Genomic DNA, 19,023 nt, shown 5'->3' on the forward strand with positions numbered 1-19,023 from the left:
CCCCAAGGATTGGAAAGCTGCCGCGGTCATCCCCCTCTTCAAAGGGGGAGACACCCTGGACCCAAACTGTTACAGACCTATATCCATCCTGCCCTGCCTATCTAAGGTCTTCGAAAGCCAAGTCAACAAACAGGTCACTGACCATCTCGAATCCCACCGCACCTTCTCCGCAGTGCAATCTGGTTTCCGAGCCGGTCACGGGTGCACCTCAGCCACGCTCAAGGTACTAAACGATATCATAACCGCCATCGATAAAAGACAGTACTGTGCAGCCGTCTTCATCGACCTTGCCAAGGCTTTCGACTCTGTCAATCACCATATTCTTATCGGCAGACTCAGTAGCCTCGGTTTTTGGGATGACTGCCTTGCCTGGTTCACCAATTACTTTGCAGACAGAGTTCAGTGTGTCAAATCGGAGGGCATCCTGTCCGGTCCTCTGGCAGTCTCTATGGGGGTGCCACAGGGTTCAATCCTCGGGCCGACTCTTTTCTCTGTATATATCAATGATGTTGCTCTTGCTGCGGGCGATTCCCTGATCCACCTCTACGCAGACGACACCATTCTATATACTTCCGGCCCGTCCTTGGACACTGTGCTATCTAACCTCCAAACGAGCTTCAATGCCATACAACACTCCTTCCGTGGCCGCCAACTGCTCTTAAATGCTAGAAAAAGCAAATGCATGCTTTTCAACCATTCGCTGCCTGCACCCGCACGCCTGACCAGCATCACCACCCTGGATGGTTCCGACCTTGAATATGTGGACATCTATAAGTACCTAGGTGTCTGGCTAGACTGTAAACTCTCCTTCCAGACTCATATCAAACATCTCCAATCGAAAATCAAATCAAGAGTCGGCTTTCTATTCCGCAACAAAGCCTCCTTCACTCACGCCGCCAAACTTACCCTAGTAAAAAACTGACTATCCTACCGATCCTCGACTTTGGTGATGTCATCTACAAAATTGCTTACAACTCTCTACTCTGCAAACTGGATGCAGTTTATCACAGTGCCATCCGTTTTGTCACTAAAGCACCTTATACCACCCACCACTGCGACTTGTATGCTCTAGTCGGCTGGCCCCCGCTACATATTCGTCGCCAGACCCACTGGCTCCAGGTCATCTACAAGTCCATGCTAGGTAAAGCTCCGCCTTATCTCAGTTCACTGGTCACGATGGCAACACCCATCCGTAGCACGCGCTCCAGCAGGTGTATCTCACTGATCATCCCTAAAGCCAACACCTCATTCGGCCGCCTTTCGTTCCAGTTCTCTGCTGCCTGTGACTGGAACGAATTGCAAAAATCGCTGAAGTTGGAGACTTTTATCTCCCTCACCAACTTCAAACATCTGCTATCTGAGCAGCTAACCGATCGCTGCAGCTGTACATAGTCTATCGGTAAATAGCCCACCCATTTTTACCTACCTCATCCCCATACTGTTTTTATTTATTTACTTTTCTGCTCTTATAAAAAAAATATTAGAAAAACCTGTTTTTGCTTTGTCATTATGGGGTATTGTGTGTAGATTGATGAGGGCAAAAATTGTTTTAATCAATTTTAAAATAAGGCTGTAACGTAAAAACAAATTGTGGAAAAAGTGTCTGAACACTTTCTGAAGGCACTGTAGGGGTATGGTAGTAGGTCTCAGGCACACCGGTTTGTGTCAAGCTGCAACATTGCTAGATTTTTCACCCTGAACAGTTTCCCGTGTGTATCAAGAATGGTCCACTACCCAAAGAACATCCAGCCAACTTGACACAACTGTGGGAAGCATTGGAGTCAACATGGGCCAGCATCCCTGTGGAATGCTTTCGACACCTTGTAGAGTCCATACCACCAACGAATTGAGGCTCAGTTTCTCTTTTCAGGATTAACATTACATAGTCAGGCAAATCTGTGTCAAATTCTTGCAGTATTAGCAAAGAAACTGAATATCTAGTTTGGTAACCAGTCTGGTAACAGATGTTTGTCTGCTTTACAGTACCGTCCTACAATGTAAGGTTCTTCATAACAAAACGATACATATATTTCCTGTGCCTCCTACTCACGCAGACGGCGTTGATGTCGGACACGTGGCCAGTGAAGGACTGCCTGCACATGCCGTCCCGGACATCCCACAGCTTGGAGGACGCGTCACAGGCCCCCGACACAAAGGTCTTGAAGTCAGGGCTGAGGGACAGGCTCATCACGTCCCCCGTGTGGCCCGTGAAGCTGGTGGCCATCTGGCCAGTCTCGATGTCCCACAAAGCGCTGAGAGCAAGGGGGGGGATGAGAGGAGGTATGAGTGTACAATGGAAATGTTAAGACTTGAAATGAATTGATGATGAATGGGGAGGTGCACTGGGTTCTCCTCTCTATGTGTGTGTGTCAGTGTAGTCTGTAGGGTTGAGCGATGTCAACCTTTGTCCTCTCGTGATTATGTAACCCATTAATCATTGTGATATACTATGCTATCACCCCATATTGGCCAACCCAATTTGATTGAGTTTTTTTATTGAAAATAAGTTGGGCTATAGAGTGAAATCGAATGTGACTGGACGGATCACAACGATATCCTGGGCAGAGGCTAAGTGCAGGCAAATCTTGTCCTAGTATTCCTTTGGTGGAGGAGCTTCAGCATGGAGCAGGTTTGTGTGTCTGTTTGGCGCTCTGTGATGGAGCCGTGATTCTCTGAGGAATGGGCTGTCAACACAGTGACATCATTGGCTGGATAGAAACAGTCTACAGTCCTCAAAACTGGATAATAAATGCTTTATTTTGCCTCGTAAAATAATAGAAAAATAAATAATATAGTTTGTTCTATCTATCATACAATATCATAAATGCCTAGGCTTAGGCTATAGACTTTCATTCTTGAAAGCTACAACTTTAGGACAACATCTTCATAGGCTAAAATATTTGGGAATTAAACTGCTGCTCATAACTTGAATTGGCCTTAAAGCTTTTATGATAGGCCAGTAAGAGGAATGAGGATAAGTTATTGGCCATTTGTTTTTGTTTTATCTCGTTTGGAGGGATTTTCCCGGCCCATATGGATAATTTCTTTCTTAATAAACTCAAACTTGATTAAACTTGTCATTCAATTTTCCTATAGGCTATTGATATTGTTTGTTCTCTCTCATTATTAGTCCCCTGGCTACCTTGTGTTTTTAGGCTCAAATTACGTTTTGAGACGGAATGCCGTTACATTCATTGTTTTATCGGGAGAAAGCCATGCATAAAATGATGAAGCATAGCCTATCGAATGGAGAGAGAAGAGAATATAGGCTACCTTCTTTTAAAACAGCTAAACACAAGATAGTTAATAAGGATTGTCTTTAAAAAAAAAAAAACACGAATAGGTTCAGGCTATAGACTAAAAGCCGATGCATCCGACAGAGAGAGAGAGCGAGAGAATATTGGACCTTTTGTACTGTTTTGGTGGAATTCTCTGCTCTGTTTACCCTACATTCCTCCCTTGCATTCTGTATACAACATATTTATTGAAATAGGTTATAGGAATAAGCTAATTACTCGGAATGTCACTTGTGTGCTGCCCTGCTGTGTGCTGGAGACTCCCGTTCTTTACTGCGGGGCAACCAGTCAAGTTCAAATAGGCTAAAGCATTGTCGGTCACATCACGATGCCGTTACCATTGACGATGGATGTCAATCATCGTCAATAGACGATTATCATTATCATATTATCATAACCCTAATAGTCTGTGTGAGTAGTATTCACGGGAGCTGGCAGAACAAAATCAAGACAAAGCCTTATAAGAACGGTGGATGCAAAGCTATTGGACAAAGGATATCATCTAGACACAAGTTGTGTTCTCCAAATAAGTGTTCCTCCCACACTAGATCAACAAACTCACCAGGTGGTGTCCCCGGAACTAGTCACAATCTGGTTGTCGTCCAGGAAACGACAGCAAGACAAATAGCCTGAAAAATAAAGGTTGAAAATAACCATGCAGGCTTAATCCACACGATTGACATCAATACCATAACAAGCCATCACTGTGGTCCTCAGTGCATCCACTGCCCTTGTTCACCCCACATATTTGACAGTAGTGGACAGGTGTAAACAATATGGAGAAGAACTAGTCTCACCCGTATTCATAAACTATCTCAGAGTAGGAGTGCTGATCTAATATTGTTCTTTCCTTTTAGATCATAATGAATAAGATTATATTAATTATGGGTGTAACTGATCCTAGACCAGCACTCCTACTCCGAGATGCTTTATGAAACGGGCCAAGATCTGCAGGGGATATTGAATAAGCGCAGAGGTGAGAAATGCTTTTGGAATGAAAAAAGGTTATCTGGGTTTAAACCACTCAAAAAAGTTGATGAGGTGAAATTGTGCTATTTCCTTTCTAAAATTGAGGTATTCCGCCTCTTAAAAAGAGCCTTCTCCAGTGTGTACCTGTGTGTCCGGGCAGCTCGCGGGTGACACGCACGTTGCCCTCACGGGTCTTCAGGCTGTAGATGGAGCAGATGTTGTCCAGGCCTCCGCACGCCACATAGTTCCCAGAGGGCGCGTATGCACAGGTCATCACCCAGGAGGAGCGCAGCGGGATGGCATGCATCTACGGAATACACACACACGATCAACGTCTGTTACCTCCAGGGTTGCAATCAAAAATTCATAAGCGTTAAGACTTGAAAGGAAGGACCAAATCCTAACTTGAGATCTGAACGCATTACCTGTAACCTGATCTGCAAGTTACGCGTGCAGATCTTATGTTAGGAACCTTCCTGAAGTGAATTGACATTCAATTCGGGAATAGAAATATCCTGGTAGAAAATAGGAGGAAATTATTTTCAGGCGAATTCACTTCCTAATATAACCTAAATGGTAATTGAATTGACCCAAACGTGCCTTAGCTCAATCACCCAGGGGAGTGGAATGTGATGCAGTATACAGAGGAGAATCAAGGACAACGAGGATGGCACTGTTTGCTACAGTGTGAGGGGAGATATAGAGGATACTTTACTGGTGATTGTTAGTCTTTGATGTTATTTGAGAAAGGTTACACAGGTGCAGTTTAATGTAGGTCTCACCTTGTTTGTTGTGTAGCTGTCCCAAATGATCAATTTGCCATCCTGGGAGGCACTTACAAGTAACCTAGACGCCATTTAAAAAAAGAGAATGGTTTCAATATATTGAAGAGTTTGACCTGTCAGCACAGCACACTGGCATATATTCACAGGAACAAAAAAAGCTATGAAACTAGTTAGAGCATACCTAATGCATGCATAACTAATGTAGCCAGAAAAGCTGCTGCTTCCAAAGCAGTTTAAATGTGGTGTGAACTCCAGAGCCCTCTCCCTCTTTCTCTCCCTCCCTCCCTCCCTCCTTCCCTCCGGTGGGACACCCCACATGCTAGGATCGCAGTGTGAACCGTCCAGGATAGCGACCACTTTGGATGAGCCATTTCATGTAATATTCATGGCCTCAGTCATCTGAAAGGCTCTACAGTTGAGAGGGGGGCAGGGAGAGACAGAGGGAGATAGAACAAGAGAAGGATAGAGGAGGGGATGGAGAGCAAGAGAAAAGTGGAGAGAGGGGGGGGAACAATAGAGAGAAAGAGGGAGGAAGAATAGAGAGGGGAGGTGATAGAGAGAATGAAGGAAAGAAAGAGAGAGGGAGAAAGATAAACAGAGAGCCTGCCCCACCCCCCATCCCCCTGCCACCAACTGCTTGTGTTTCCGTCTCTCCAGTGATAGGAAGTGGGTTGGCACCCATCTGTAGCGAGCCAAGCACACAATAAAGGGAGAGCTGTGCCGCTGAAATGTCAACTGCTGTATATAAAATAAACACAGGCTGTTTGTCCTCCAGGTGGTTCACCCAGAGTGCAGACGCACACTCAGAAGTATTTGGGAGCAGTAAGAATGAGCTGGTAAGCATACATATACTTGTAGTCCCATGGCTCACATATAAATCGAGCCTCAATTGGAAATCAGTCTGTCCAACTGTACTAGTGTGACTGGCAACAGTACACTGACTGGTAAAAATGTGCCACTGCTCTATGTGCTGTAGTATTGAACTAGCAGTCTATGGACTTTTTTGTCATTTAAATGTTAATGGCTTTGGTTTGGAACAAAGTTTCTGTCCAAAACCCACAGGACACAAGCAGCCAGTGCTTAAGAATATGGAGGTTTAGTAGTAGTAGTAGTAGTAGTTGTGTAGTTTTGAAGCAGTAGTGGTAGTAGTAGTAGTATATTAGTAGGATAGTAGCAGTAGTAGTACTAGTAGTGGTACTAACTAGTAGTAGTACTAATAATAATAATACATTTAATTTGTATAGTACTTTTCATTAGAGTTACCTCATAGGACTTATGCAACAATAAAAAGACAATAAAAGATCATTTAGAATCAAGGGGGGTAAAATAACAACAGCAGAAGTAGAAGTATATTAGCAGTAGAAGCATAGTAGCAGTAGAAGTATTGCAGTAGTAGTAGTAGTAACAGTAGTATTGTCAGACCTGGAGTCGGTGCCCCAGTGCATTGCATAGATCTTTGCGAGGTGGCCCCTGAGAGTGCGTCGCGTTCTCATCTGTATCCGGCCCACTGAGTCCAGACCAGCTGTGATCTACCAATACGCCAGGTCCAAAGGAAACAACATCAGCATAACCCAGCATGGTCATTCATAAACTTCACGCTAGTCCAAATATGTACATGTGAGTTTCATAGACTAATTGCTAGGCTATTTGCTTTATACCTACAGTGCATTCGGAAACTATTCAGACCCCTCAACTTTGTTCACATTTTGTTACGTAACAGCCTTATTCTAAAATGGATTACATTGTTTTTTCCCCCTAATCAATCTACACACAATGCCCTATAATGACAAAGCAAAAAAATTATATTTATCAGCCTTGAGATGTTTCTACAATTTGATTGGACATACATGGTACACCCTGATACATGGTACATGGTAAGACTACAAAGACCTTGGGATTTCAGGTGGTCAAAAGAGGATCAAATTCAAGTGTAACAACAAAAAAAACCTGCTCACTGGTTGTGATTGGAAAGAGCCTAAGGGGGGTCCTGTTTATTTAGACAAAGGTAAATGTTTGGCTGTATTTTCTATCAAGCACACATGATAGCTTGATCCAAGCTATAACCGGCATTTATATGTATTGTAAGTAAATGTGTAATCTTATTTTGTTGAATCCCTTACCTGCGAAAGAGTGGAGTCACTACAGGCTTTCCTAGCATCCTGTAACACAACAGCAACATGGCAGTGTTCAGAGTTTGCGAGAGACAGAAAGAGTATATTGCAGAAAGTGGTCCAGTGTTAATATTATAATATGATTTAAATGGCTGATTGAAAATGCCAAGCAATACTATCAAATGATCACCTGAAACTTTACTGTTCAGATTTCTTGAGCCAAGGATTCAATACAGACACACACACACACACACACACACACAAACACACACACGCCCCATACCCGGATTTGATTGCGTAGTTGCTCCGCTTCCTGCCGTAACTGTTCCAGCTCGCTCATTGTCCCTCTGTGATGTGTTCAGGCCACGCTCCACTTGGAAAACTGGGTTTGTAAAAATCACACAGACCAGCTGACACCTGAAAAACACAGACAAATAGATAAACAGTCAGTCAGACGGACAGACACACTTTCAGAGGAGCACTTCCCTGGGCTGTAACAAACACGGACATCCTGCGGATGGGGCTGCTTTGGCCTGAATCGTGGGGCGCCGGCCTGTACCCAGACACAGGCACCAATCACCTCCAGTCTGGTTCAAAAGGCCATTTAAATGCACAAGGTTCTGAGTCGCTGACCTTTTCAATTCAATCAAGCGGGGTGTTTTGCATTGTGCTGTTTTAGCTCCCTGTCCTGCAATTGATTCGGTTTGAATATAATTTGACGTGCAAAGGAGGGGTGTAACTGTACTGTAACTGTACTGTAGCTCTATTGAGTGGATTGCGTTTATACACACACCCACGCTCGCACGCACACATACTGTACATACACACACTGGGCTGTGTGTGTGTCGCCACATCCTTTACCTAGGGGATTCTGGATGTGGGTCACGAGGCACTTACACACTCTCCAGAAATTTTTGGAGTGCTGGGCCCCCCTCATTTTCCAGGACATTTTGCAGCCTGCTGTCCAGAATACAGCCCTGGGTTAATGTTTTAGTTCCATTTCTATAATTAGCAGCTAGGGCAGCATGCCTGTAAGATGTATTTCTTTTGTTCCACATTGGAAAACAAATAACGTGCATGAGAAAGTAAAAAAAAAAGATTTGCTACACATTTAATAGCGCTCGTCAAAGCATTCATAGCAGGTGGTATTTCTGTTTATTAAATGCCCATGGGTGTATGATGCTTTATGAAATAAGGTTAACAAATAAGTGTTAAATAAGCATTAATAACCAAGCGTCAATGGCCTTTTCGCTAATAACCATGTTAAACCATGTTCTGCACTATGCAGAAATCGCTCCGCTATTTCCTGGTAACTAAAATTCTAATAGTTCGCCTAATTCCAGTTTATGTGACACAACAAGCAAGTATAGTGTAGAGAATCATTGTATCATCTAAACCACTGTGAAATATATTTTTCATAACCAAAAATATTGTATTTTCAGCTGTTTGAAGCTGGTGTACAAAACCGAAATTATCAGATGGAAAAACTAAACTTAAAAACTAAACTTAAGAACGGGAAGCACAGACATTACGCACATAGAACAGATTTACCACTTCTTAGACTTCTTAGAATGACAGATCTAACACAGATTTCTATGTGAATTTGGTCAGGTTGCCCAGTTTTAAATAATCTTAATTGGGGCGGCAGCGTAGCCTAGTGGTTAGATTGGACTAGTAACCGAAAGGTTGCAAGTTCAAATCCCCGAGCTGACAAGGTACAAAATCTGTCGTTCTGCCCCTGAATAGGCAGTTAACTCACTGTTCCTAGGCCGTCATTGAAAATAAGAATTTGTTCTTAACTGACTTGCCTAGTTAAATAAATTTAAAATAACAGCATACTCCTTCCATATAGCCTACAAAATCAACATTGTCGAGGCTGTTCTGACTGCAGAATTACAAAAAAAAATTGCGGCTGCATGCTTTTGGCGTCAAGTAGGAAGCGCACTGACAAAAAATAAGACAGTGGAGAAAGAAACACTTTTGCCTGGGAATTACGTTTCCTTCATGACACCTGCTGACGCAAGCCACCTGCAGAGCCCCTGACGTCAGTTTACCAGTGAAATGCTGCTGCTGGTGCCTTACTGCAATCTGATCCTTGAATAAATAATCCACTAGCTCATTTCCCCCCAACATCGGACACCCACTAACTTCCGACACTCTCTAGCGGCTGGAGGATTAAATCACTTTGAGGTCAACAGTTAAATGGCCGGGAAAATAACTGTACGTTTTGCGACTAAAGACACCCTTCTAGCTAGCTGACCACCAATTTCATTGCAGCGTATGTATAGTTAAGTTAGGTTTTGAGAGTCTTCAAATAAGTCATATATATATATATATATATGCACATTTTGTGGGACACGCTGTATATTGTAAAAAGACAGACTACACATAATTTAATATCCAGTTTTTTACCTAAATTATTCATACTCATTTATATGTTAGTATTAAACTGTCAATCTACTTTCTCAAAACATAAGATTAATCTGTAAAATAAATAATGAGACATTATTTGGTTACAACACTGAAGTCTACGCACTGAAAAGTTGACAGGCAAGTCTTTTTTTGTTTTTACTGGAAGGCTAGGCAACTAACTTTAGTCAACTATCAAGTAAACACTTCGGATACGAGGTTGGTGTCTCTTTTAAGAACAAAATTAAACAGATATATCTTGTAATTGAACAAAATAGTAAGGTAGCCAATAACTGCCGATAATACGGGAAGTATTTTTGTTGCTAAACTGCTTTTGTTGCTAAAAAGCTGATAGCAGTAGTATTTCCACTGAAATGTCAAACATGTAACGCGTTAGCTAACATTTTTACGACACCAGTAATCACAAAACATGGCTTGATCACAAGGTAACACTGTTAGGGTCAGCAGGTAGCCTAGTGGTTAGAGCATTGGGTTAGTAACCGGAAGGTTGCGAGGTCAAATCCCTGAGCTGACGAGGTAAAAATCTGTCGTTCTGCCCCTGAACAAGGCAATTAACCCACTGTTCCTAGGCTATCGTTAAAAATAAATCAAATAAATAAACTGTTGAAGGTAATATATTTCTTAAACACTGAATATAACAACAAAACGTGGGTCCTATTCTATAGTTCAATGTCTCACTGGCCAACATAAAAGCTCTGTTAATTTAAACTATTAGGCAGAAGACTAATATGACATGCAAATGGAAAACAACAATCCTCAATAGGTAGGTACTACATTTCTACAAAGACAGACTTTAAAAGTCGGCCCTAATGGTTCAATCTGAATTGTTCTCGCAATTTGTAAACTACTCTAAAACTTCAGTTTGTGGTCAAATGACACACTTATGCCCCATTCCAGAATCGAATTGCCCATATTTAGTGGTGTGTGGGATACAGACTGGCCGAGTAGCTTTCCTCCAGTGGTGGGAGATTGGGAGGCCCAGAGAATGGCACAGAGACAGGGATGACAAAGGGGAGCTCTGCGCTGGCTCCCTATTGTTCAGTGTGTGGCAGGGCTGCTTGGCACCACCTCAGCAGGCAGGCCCTAAGACTGGCCATGGGTGGGAAGCTCTCCACTCTACCCAGTGAAGACAGCCACCGCCCGCCCGCCCTGTTCAGCACAAATGTAACCAATGTCGAGACACACACACACACGCGTGTGCGCATAAATGCATTCACAAATCAACATGAAATACATAAATACTTGCATATGACTCTCTCTCAAACACAGACACAGACACACACTGACGCTATGTCTGCTGGGGTAAAGCAGAATTCACCTAGATGACCTCAAAGCACATAGTACTACCAGGCTGCATCTTCCCTGACATCTGCTCCATTTAAACAACGTCGCCCGAGCAGTAATAGATTTTTTATTTGTACCGTTACACTTGCATCTGAAATTAGCACACCCACTTTTAGTTACAATTTTGAAGTGTAATACTATATTGGGAATATTGTGTCTGATCACAAGGCCATTAACTTGACCTCTCCTGGGAAGGTCACCATGTCAGACTTGTCTGTAACCTAATCCTAGGGATTACCATGGTTTCATATTTGTGTAATGTATCCAGCTTCATATTGAATAAGTGGATTGATTTTCCAACTAACATTGTCTCTGGTGAATAGGTATTGCTGGCTGAATTTTATTTATTTATTTATTTTATTTTACCTTTATTTAACCAGGTAGGCAAGTTGAGAACAAGTTCTCATTTACAATTGCGACCTGGCCAAGATAAAGCAAAGCAGTTCGACAGATAAAACGACACAGAGTTACACATGGAGTAAAAACAAACATACAGTCAATAATGCAGTATAAACAAGTCTATATACAATGTGAGCAAATGAGGTGAGAAGGGAGGTAAAGGCATGAATAGGATTCATTAACGTGTAATGCATGGGTTTGGTCTGATATGTGTGTGATTTCATGTTAAAACCCCTGCAATAGGCTAAAGCCATGTTTGTTATTGTTAATGTTTGGAGTGGTAGATGTTGGTCATATCATGCAATGAAAGTGTGATATGAGTAGGAAATGTCTTGAGAGAATTAAACGACATTGTGTGCATACACGTGTGTGTGTGTGTGTGTGTGTGTGTGTGTGTGTGTGTGTGTGTGTGTGTGTGTGTGTGTGTGTGTGTGTGTGTGTGTGTGTGTGTGTGTGTGTGTGTGTGTGTGTGTGTGTGTGTGTGTGTGTTGTGTTTGAGCGGGTGTAGGTGCACATGTTCTTGGGATGAAATCGTATGTCCATGTGTATGTTCTTCTAACTCCAATGAGGTGACACATCTCTGCAGAGAGGTGAAGGTGGCCTAAACATTGGGTGAAAGCAAAAGGAGGCAGGGCAGCCCCACCAGGTGACGACTTGTTCAGTTCACAGAACACTCAAAACATCTGGAGAATGGCGCAAATATCAGGTGACTTGACTTCCCAAATTATTTGCTGGACAGGCTGAGTATTTACATTGGTCAAGTGCAGCCATATGGAAATACATTAAATACATTCAGTATATGACAGACACATATGGATATCAATCATGATCTTCATATGTTCTCTAACAAATCATTTGCCACTTAGGCCTACCACAAATCCACTGTAATTGTGACCATGAAAATATTTGCCCAGTATGTTTTTTCTACAGCCTACCTGTGCACAAAGAGCTACAGTATTACTGGTCAAAGTTTGCATACTATGATAACAGCAGTTGTAATGCTGTTTACCCTTTACAACACTTCACTACAGATGTAGGATCTTAATTTGAGCCAGTTAGCTACAGCAGAAAAATTATAAGGAAATGTGAATTATAATTAATGGACATTTTTGGAAGGATTGATACATTTTCGTAAAGGAAAATCAAATCTAAAATGTCAAAGTTAAAATTACAAACTTCAGAATCCTTTTAAAACCTCAAATACACTACAAGTTTTAAATGTCCTGCATTGCAGGCAAGTTCTCCTGCAACAGGGCGATCAAATTAAGGTCCTACATCTGTACCTCACTGATCTTGTTGGAGGACTCAATATACCCGTCTTGTCAGGATATTGCTTAAAACTCTATAATACTGCAGAAGTATAACAATAGCTGATAGGCATACAGCTAAAACAAACACTGGGCTAGTTATAGGCTTAGACTATAACGATTAAAAAGATGGCTGTCATTTCAATGCGGATTGTGGATAATATTAGACAGATAACGTTAACAGATACATGAAAGTTCCAACTTTGTTACAATGTTGTTAAATTGTAACAGCACCACAACACACACACACACACACACACACAGAGTACTGGAAGGTTATCTGTTCTCGGTGTTCTGACAGAATCTTGAACACGTGTTGCTTTGACAAGATTAAATATTGAGATATATTAGATTTTATATAATCTCCAAACAATATCAATGATGGTGGCATGCATTTTCAAGACTAGGAAACTAAGCAATATGCGCGCCGTTACATTGGCAGCCTTGCTACAAATTGCCGCTCGAATGAAGGCAGAATGTAATCTATAATTGATTAATGTAAATGTAAAAATATATATGTAAAATACTCCCGGTATCTTGCTCTACATACCTGAATAAGGCTTCGTTATATTCGTGAATATAGATTTGTATCCTATAGCCTACAGTAGGCTAGTTAATTTCCGTCCGACGGTGATTTGACAGTAAAAGGCCGCGTTTCGATAACACCGAATTTTCACCAATAAAAGCTTCACCGAGAAAAACAGCAAGCCTTGAAATAGATATAATTAGCTATTAAGATGACCACTACTCAACACGTCGCTTTTTAACGTATAAATTGCTCCCCTAATGTTTTGCAACCTCAACGCAAAACAAAGGCCGACATCACGCCGTATTGTAGGCTATAGCCTAGGGTTTACCCAAAGCAGGAAATAAAAGGCAAGAAAATGCTAAGAGATACAGCTCTTCAGAGCACACGTTATTACCTGAAACTGGATTTTTTTTGGGGGGGGGGGGGATTTCCACGTCGTTCCAATCTGTGTCACAGTAGTCCGTTTTCAAATGGCATACATGGTCCCAGCTGTGAAAGAAATGTCAAGATAGCGCTATTAGTTTTCAGACAATTTAACAGATTTAAAGGGCCAGCCAGTCGCGCAACTCTGGCAGGATTAGACTGAACGTTCACCAAGCAATCTAATCACCACACCCATGAAGAAACTGGGAACATGGCAACAGCCTACGCCGAGGGGTGCACTCGCAGAGATGTCGTACATGTTCATTTTACTCATTCCTAAAACACGTTTAAACGTATTCTTAAGACAATATCTTGATTTATATCAGTGATTTTTCTCCACTTAGAGAAGTGTCCCGTTTCCTTGTACAATAAGGACCAAATCAATCGTGTCGCAATAGCTTTGTTTCACCCACAGGAAAATGGTATTGACTGTCAGCTCCCTCAACAAAAAGAAAGAACTGAGTACAGGAAACAAATTGTTACAGTGTAGGTGAACACCTATCGCGGAGGTCTGAACGATACGATATTGTTTTAAAATGTTATTCTTGGTTTAATGAGCTTGTAACGCCGACTACATGTTTTATTCCTTCCTTCATCATGTTGTATGGTTACAGTTGTGGCTTCGGAGCCATACAGTGGATTGAGCATTGGGAAGTAGGCTAAAGTGTGCAGGAAGGGGATGACAGAGTGCTTTACTATCAGGCAATTACAATGTAATTCAGTGTTTTCTAAATGTTCATAAGTGATTATCAATGCAAGTTGTTTTGAAGACTTTGTCAGTTCTGTGTGATTAGGCCTTCACCATTTTCTCTCTTGATATGCAAAACATGAATTGCCATACTGAATACTATGTTCTTACAATACAAAACACTTCTTTTTTTAATTACAGTTCTTACTGTAATAGGCTAAATGTTTTGTCTTATGTAGGCAAGTACCAATTAATTATCTAGATATATTGTAGTACTGAAATAAAATGATTATTGGGATAACCATTATACACACCTAGGGCATACTTATACAGACTACCTATAGGCCTGCGCATTCATCCAATCCTGAAGATCTCTCACATTGTGCACACACTAAAAGTGCCAGTTAAATTGAGCTATATGTTTCTGGTGCTCTGAACCTGTATCATATGATTCATCATGTACGTGTTTAGTCATTTCTGATCATTCTTGATAGCACCAGGGAAAGGTGTGTCTGGTCTGGCTCCAGTGTAAAGGGGGTAAATAGTAGAATAGGATTTCTCTCCATTAGGACATGCTGAATTTTTTATGGAGCCAATGAAAGAGAGCAGTGGGATAGGCTTTTCCTCATCTCTGCGAGAGCTATAATCAATGAAGGGGAGATGAAAGTTGCACAGCCCTTGGTTTCCTTTTGGAATAGCATGGGGTCAGATTAAGTCTAATTGAATTCATACAGCAGTAGATTACCTCAGTCGATCCCTTTTCCTGAATGCATTATAGGGATTAGGATTAAAATAATAGCTAGTAGAGAGTCACATGTTGTTAATTCGAGGATGTAGGCCTATGTTGCAGGGTTTGATATGCTGTGGAGGCCATTAACATCAATCAAAAGACTGATGAAAATCACAGGATGTCATAACTTTAAATGCAATCGAATGATTTAGCCAATTCATGTCTGAAATGATGTAACATTTAACTATTCTGAGGTGTGAACATCACCACAACAAGACAGAACATAATCTATTCCTGTCAAATTTTGGCAGTACTCTCGCAGTTTTATATCAACGTCATATATTCCAATATTAGCTGATATCTCTCGTTTCTCCGAAAAAAAGAGGTGTTAGTCACGTCCGCTGTAACACAACACAGGGCAAATTACATTTAGTTTTGAAACCTTTTCACCTAGGTGTGGCTAAATGCAATATTCTGGCCTGGGCAGCCCTAATATTGCCGTATATAAATGTTGTAGAGACAAAACTTGGCTCACCTTGACAACTACACAATAATGTTAGTAGCTTTGTAGCCAATAATCAAATTCAGATGAATCTATGAAAAATCATAACAGATTTCTATTTCCAATAAAAGCAAGGCCACAACAATCAAGTCAGTAAACTATCAAGTAAATGAACTGAAATGCATCCCAGTGGCTTTCTTTCTTTCGGGCTTGGTGATTAGATGTGAAGGGTAAAATAGAAATTTGCAATCGTTTTTGTAATCAACCCTCCAACCATCTCATAGGTGTCATCCATCCCATATTGAAAGAGTTCATTAACCAACTGAAAATCAGAGTCAGGGTGTCCAGCAAGCGGCACATCATTCTTCAATCTGATCCCTTGGTCAATCGCTTGGCAACCAAAAGGAGAGGGAGGGAGCGAATTGCACTGTAAAAATAGAACATCAATAGCTTGATGTCTGGAAAAAAAAGATGCTGCAGAAGCTATAAATAGCCTCAGAGCTCTGGACCAGGTACCCTGTGTGTACAATATCTCTATTGTCTTCCAGGCATGACAGATAACCATTTTCACACACCCTAACCTACCATTGCAATGGGAACTGTCTAAAACTGAGACACAGTAACACTTCGTAAAACACTTAGGAGAAAATTGAGAGAATGGGGAATTTTGCTTGCTTAAATACTGTATCTGATGAAGATGATGCATTGATATCCTTAATTAACAAATGTCCCCTTGATTGCTGGAATTATTTACATTATGGTAAAAAATGTGACTGTAATAATACAAGTGTAGGTAAAATAATTAGGCAATGCCTACTTTAATACCATACACTATAATAGCACACATAGGGTGTTACAAATTAATAGCCTGCAACAAGCAATCATACCAGATCACATAATCTCACTTTGAACTTCATTGCTACCATTTTAGGGTACATAATGCCCTTGGAGGACTGCTCCGAAACAGCCATTAACACAATATGTAGGTGCCCAAGTTGAGAGGAGATGAGAAGCACTAATGGGATATCATGCCAGAATAGCTTTTGATATGCTATTTTTATATGCGTTCCCATTTTTTTTCACGCCTGATGTACTCCAATGACCTACATGTAGTACTGCCAGTGTATCAAAGGCAATTAAAACGTGTGCAAACAGTAAACCCTTAAAAGGCTATATCAGGCCACCAGACATATCTCCAGGGGAGGTTGGCCGTTGCCTGGGCAACCCTCACAAATGGCAACTGACGTCAAGAAGGTAGGAGAAATACCAGGGAGGGCCAGAGTTGTATGCATAATGGATCATTGAAAAAGGCCCTCTTGAAGAGTGCTAAAGTGACTTAAAATATGCGCACCTCTCTGGTTCAGCGCCTCCCTCTCTGCCACTCTACATCTGTGGAGGAAAATAGACATTGACACATCTAGAGTTGCACATGCTTTCACTGCCTGGCATGGCCCGACCCATTTGAAACGAGCCATTCGGAAACAACTATTCATCAACCATCTCGCCATCTGATGAACAGACTGTAAAATAAATCCTTTAACATTTATATAATTTGGCATCCATTGTTTTGCGATGGCTGGTCTCGCCTTGTGTGCGGGCGTTGCTGATATATACACTGGTGCTCTTTTGCATATGATAGAAAATATGGGCCCTGCTCTGTATTTCTACATGTGTATGCATAAGATGATTGTATACTCACTGAAACGAAGTCTGAAAAGACAATAAGATGAACAGTAAACCTCGCTCCCTATCCTAAACGTGATAAACCCTATAACCTATTCCAACGGGACCCACTGATGCTGTAGTTTTCCAAAACAATTAATCAATCCGAATCTCTTGGTGAACATAAAGCATAACTACAGGCAATACCTCTGCTCCATTGGAAGGTTGATGTCTTATCTCAGAGCTATTGTTGGCCCATAAGAGGCTGTCACAGTGGCAGCTTGCTGAAGTGTCCTCATCATTTCTGTGATAATGCCTCTCGTGCAGTGTCTGAGTCACACACTAGAGAAGCGTGACACTGATCGTAATAGTGCACCTCAGTACTATGCAGATGGAGTTGGCCAAGTATACACCAGATGTACACTGCCAGGGGATAAACACAGGCACATACACTGGAAAGTTGCTATGGTGCCTTACTTTAAATGGTTCTAACTTTGTGGGAGAACCTACCAGCAGTGTTTCCATATTCAAAGACAACAACCAAATTGAGGTGATGTAGCCTCTTAAACTGCATGAGTATTTGTTTTGTTTTTAGGGAGGAAGCTCAAGAGGAAATGGACTAAGAGAAGAAGTGAGAAAAGGACAGTGTGGCAGTCCAGGGGAATCCCAATAAGACTTGCTCAAATCAGAGATGTAATTAACAATACAAGACTTGAGCTGACCTGCAGTATGTTTCCTATGAAGTGACTCAGGACAAAGTCATGTCTCTGTTGAATCTCTGAAATGTTCAACAGAGACATGTTCTCCATCTCTTTTTGAGAAATGAATTGACAGTAACTGTTCTGATTCTATTAACTGTCAAGATATTTAAAAAATGAATTCCACTTGGCCCCTCTCTCTTCATCAAAAAATGATACACAAAAAAAGACTGCACCTCCCTTCACAGTCGAAACCCTGTGATACCCGATTACTAATTCATTAGTAAGCATAAGCCCGCAATTAATTTGATTTGACATTTTGGTGCACCCCAGGCTCAAGACATAAGAAAAGACCAAGCCATTACCTCAGACTTGTGTGGCAATGATGCACACACAAATGCACACGCACACATACTCACACATACTCACACATACTCACACATACTCACACATACTCACACATACTCACACACACACACACACACACACGGACCACACCTTGCTTGGAGCCACATTCACAGCTGATATGAGTCTGACTTGCCTACTACATAATCTTCTCATGCCATACACACATAAGACAATATGTACAAAAACAGCATTGACAGTAAAATGCATTCAGCTTTTACCTTTTTTTCAGTGCAGATAAGTGGGAGAGGAAGTAGGCGTTTTCCACATACGTCCTTAAGTACATGGACTGTAAGCAGACAGACGGTGTGTGGTTTCAGTTCTTCCTCTATGCTCAGTGACTGTGGATGTTGCAAGGAAGAGCAGTAATGTAGAGAGAGCTGATGCATGAGGATGAGGGCTGGATGTGTGTGTGTGTGTGTGTGTGTGTGTGTGTGTGTGTGTGTGTGTGTGTGTGTGTGTGTGTGTGTGTGTGTGTGTGTGTGTGTGTGTGTGTGTGTGTGTGTGTGTGTGTGTGTGTGTGTGTGTGTGTGTGTGTGTGTGTGTGTGGGGGGGGGTGTTGGCAGGCGGTGGGTGGGAGGGGGTGAGTGGTGGAGGGGGGCATGAGCAAAAGAGACCGTGGGTAGTATTCTTTTTTTTAAAGGGATAGAACTTTATTTCTGAGGGCAGCTTGATAATGGCAATCATTAAAATACCATGCAAGTTGCACACTGCAACTGTCAGAGCTGACAGCAACCTGATTCAA

General features: G+C 41.7%; 1 protein-coding gene across 3 annotated transcripts in view; it reads right to left on the reverse strand.

Annotated features, from left to right (window-relative positions):
* LOC109902263 (guanine nucleotide-binding protein subunit beta-4) overlaps positions 1–18,690 on the reverse strand; it is a 30,127-nt gene extending 11,437 nt beyond the window's left edge. Inside the window, exons 1-9 of one of the 3 annotated variants that reach the window (XM_020498492.2) lie at positions 18,500–18,690; positions 13,565–13,659; positions 7,445–7,578; positions 7,171–7,209; positions 6,473–6,579; positions 5,048–5,111; positions 4,410–4,572; positions 3,859–3,925; positions 2,051–2,252 (exon numbers count right to left, since the gene is read on the reverse strand). In XM_020498492.2, coding sequence (XP_020354081.1) covers positions 2,051–2,252; positions 3,859–3,925; positions 4,410–4,572; positions 5,048–5,111; positions 6,473–6,579; positions 7,171–7,209; positions 7,445–7,501 — 699 coding nt within the window. In that variant the 5' untranslated portion in view covers positions 7,502–7,578; positions 13,565–13,659; positions 18,500–18,690. Of the gene's footprint in view, positions 1–2,050; positions 2,253–3,858; positions 3,926–4,409; positions 4,573–5,047; positions 5,112–6,472; positions 6,580–7,170; positions 7,210–7,444; positions 7,579–13,191; positions 13,517–13,564; positions 13,660–18,499 lie in introns of those variants that run through there. The other 2 variants (XM_031786424.1, XM_020498493.2) reach the window with 2 other exon arrangements.
* Positions 18,691–19,023: the final 333 nt, after the last annotated feature.

This window comes from Oncorhynchus kisutch, linkage group LG13, assembly GCF_002021735.2.
Source record: "Oncorhynchus kisutch isolate 150728-3 linkage group LG13, Okis_V2, whole genome shotgun sequence".
Classification (NCBI taxonomy): domain Eukaryota; kingdom Metazoa; phylum Chordata; class Actinopteri; order Salmoniformes; family Salmonidae; genus Oncorhynchus; species Oncorhynchus kisutch.